This window comes from Ammodytes marinus (genome assembly GCF_949987685.1).
Source record: "Ammodytes marinus genome assembly, chromosome: 11".
NCBI lineage: Eukaryota > Metazoa > Chordata > Actinopteri > Uranoscopiformes > Ammodytidae > Ammodytes > Ammodytes marinus.
In genome coordinates, this window is record NC_137215.1 from 5,528,839 (window position 1) to 5,531,338 (window position 2,500).

Sequence of the window (2,500 nt, forward strand, 5' to 3'; positions counted from 1 at the left end):
AAATGAAAAATGAAATTAAATCTATGGTGTATCATCACAACATGTATTTGTTTCTAAGTGTTAAAATCCAGCAGCTGTTTTACTGTAACCTGGCAAGCCTTAAAATGCTTTTAGTGAAGCACAGTGAGGTGTTACGGTGCTTTGAGTGCACAAACGTGAACCTAGGGCATTGTATTTGAATTATTGATATTCAATGAAATTATTAATAGGCAACAAAAAAGGCCTCGGAGAAAAGGAACTACAATAAACGAGGGATACTTCTCTGATTCAGAATCAGAAAGCATCATGTATTGTCTTTGGGAATTATACCATCAAGTTTTGCATTCCAATATAAAGATATTAAAACACAGGACATTACGTATAAAGGCATTACATAAATATAAAAGCATTTAACGCGCTTAGTGGAGGTCAGAAAACATAATTAGATTTTTTTTTCTTAAAGTATTCTCAATTCCGTTTCAAAGTCTGACCTTGAGGACTGACTGTGATATACATTATTCTCGGCATTATTAGACATGCTCGTCCAATTAGCATACCCCCCCCCCCCCCCCCTCACACACACACACACACACACACACACGCACACACACTCGTGCGCAAAGGCTCGCTCGTACCCCCAGTCTTCCTGACAAGCTCTCTCTCTCTTTCGCTCTCTCTCTCTCTCTCTCTCTCTCTCTCTGACTCTCTCTCTCCCTCTCTCTCTCTCTCCCCCCCTCTCTCTCTCTCTCTCTCTCTCTCTCGCTCTCTCTCTCTCTCTCTCTCTCTCTCTCTCTCTCTCTCTCTCTCTCGTGCTGTAAAGCGACAACCGTTTGCTCGCGTTGTGCGGGACTCTCTCTCTCTCTCCCGCTCTCTCCCTCTCTCCCTCTCTCTCTCCCTCTCTCTCTCTCTCTCTCTCTCTCTATCTCTGTGTGTCTCTCTCTCTCTCTCTCTCTCTCTCTGGTCTCGTTGTCCCGCACAACGCGAGCAAACGGTTGTCGCTTTACAGCACGGGACAGATCCTGCACCGCCTGTTACTGCAATATGGCGACAGAGGTAAGAAGAAAAAACATATATCCTCTCTTTCGCTGTCTTTTCCTTTTATAGTATTCTATGAACGTATCCCGAAGAATAATCTACCGATCGGGTGGTAGGCTATAGTTGTTTTAAAGAAATGCAGCTTTGAAAGAAAAAATGCAGTCTTGTTAACGGACTGCCTTTGCTTGCGGTGCCTCGTTCGGCTGAATTTTGCCATATTGGAGTCATATAGTCATATAGGAGCATTCAACATAAGTCAATTGTTCATAATGCAGGCGCTTCAAATCCACTTACTTTCATCACTGTTTATGAACTATGTAACTGCGGAAATATTCCCTAAGATCGTGAACTAACAGCCTTATGTTTAATGTTTCTTTCTTGTATAGGATAAGCTATATAGTTTTTAACGCATTGTATAGTGAGTATCAATGTCATTCCGTACATGCAGCAGAAGGATGAGAGTAGTGGCGATGATGATGGAGCAGTCAGCACCATGGACAGGGACACACACACACACACTCACGCTTTCTTTCTCTCTCTCCCTCTCTCCCTCTCTCTCTCTCTCTCTCTCCCCCTCTGACTCTCTCTCTCTCTCTCTCTCTCTCTCAGTCTTTCCCTCTGTCACACTTTTGAATTAGATTGACAAGGCTTTGTCCTTGCTTCATAAAGGTGGAGTCAGTGATTCTGGAGTAAGCTTGTTGTAAAAATCCAGAAAAAAAAATCCAGTTTTATTACTATAGCTTAAGACTATGTAAAGTGGTATGTGAACACAGGTGGCCCACTGTAGCAAAATGCCTGTTTACAGAGCCTGGGCTGTGTATTCACAATGGAATTTTTTTTTGTCAGTGCAGTAACACTACGGACGGTAGCCAATTGTAAGGATGTGACTTTGATTTTGACAACAGGCGTTCTCCAGATTCACTGACTCTACCTTTAAATGAGCTACATTATTGAAACAGATATTCCATACTCATGTCTTTGGTTAACTTCTCTCTTTGTGCCTGTTATACATGATGTTAAAATGACTGTAAGCACTATGCACACTATAAACACGAGGCAGAGAGTCCGTGACAGAAAGGGTTTTGTTCATGCATTGTCACACACAGTCCAACTAGTTATAGTCCAAACAGCATCAACAGCGTTCCTTCCTTGGTCTATTTTTAGCATCAGTAAATACTGGTAGCGCTCAGGCCAGCAGCACATCCTCCTCAGCCCCCTCTCCCCCCCCCCCCCCCACCCACCCCCTCGGTGTCCTTGGTGATGTGTCACCATATTGCTGAAGGCATTATGTATAGCTGCCTTATACTCTCCTGTCTTATACTGTAGCTGCCTTATACTGTAGCTGCTTTAGTTATCATACATAATCTCACTAGAGGAGAGAGACTTTGGTACAAGTTAGGGACAGTTTACACTACACTGCATGCAATATGTGCTTTTTTGGAAATGTACGTATGTGTGTGAGTGAGTTCATGTGTAGAATAGATAC

At 42.9% G+C, this 2,500-nt stretch overlaps 1 protein-coding gene across 1 annotated transcript in view; it reads left to right on the plus strand.

Moving 5' to 3' along the window:
• Positions 1–1,020: 1,020 nt before the first annotated feature.
• golga7bb (golgin A7 family, member Bb) overlaps positions 1,021–2,500 on the plus strand; it is a gene marked incomplete at both ends in the record, with an annotated part of 18,674 nt that continues 17,194 nt past the window's right edge. Inside the window, one exon of the mRNA XM_080036440.1 lies at positions 1,021–1,032. Within this exon, the coding sequence (XP_079892566.1) occupies positions 1,021–1,032 (12 nt within the window). The remainder of the gene's footprint in view (positions 1,033–2,500) is intronic.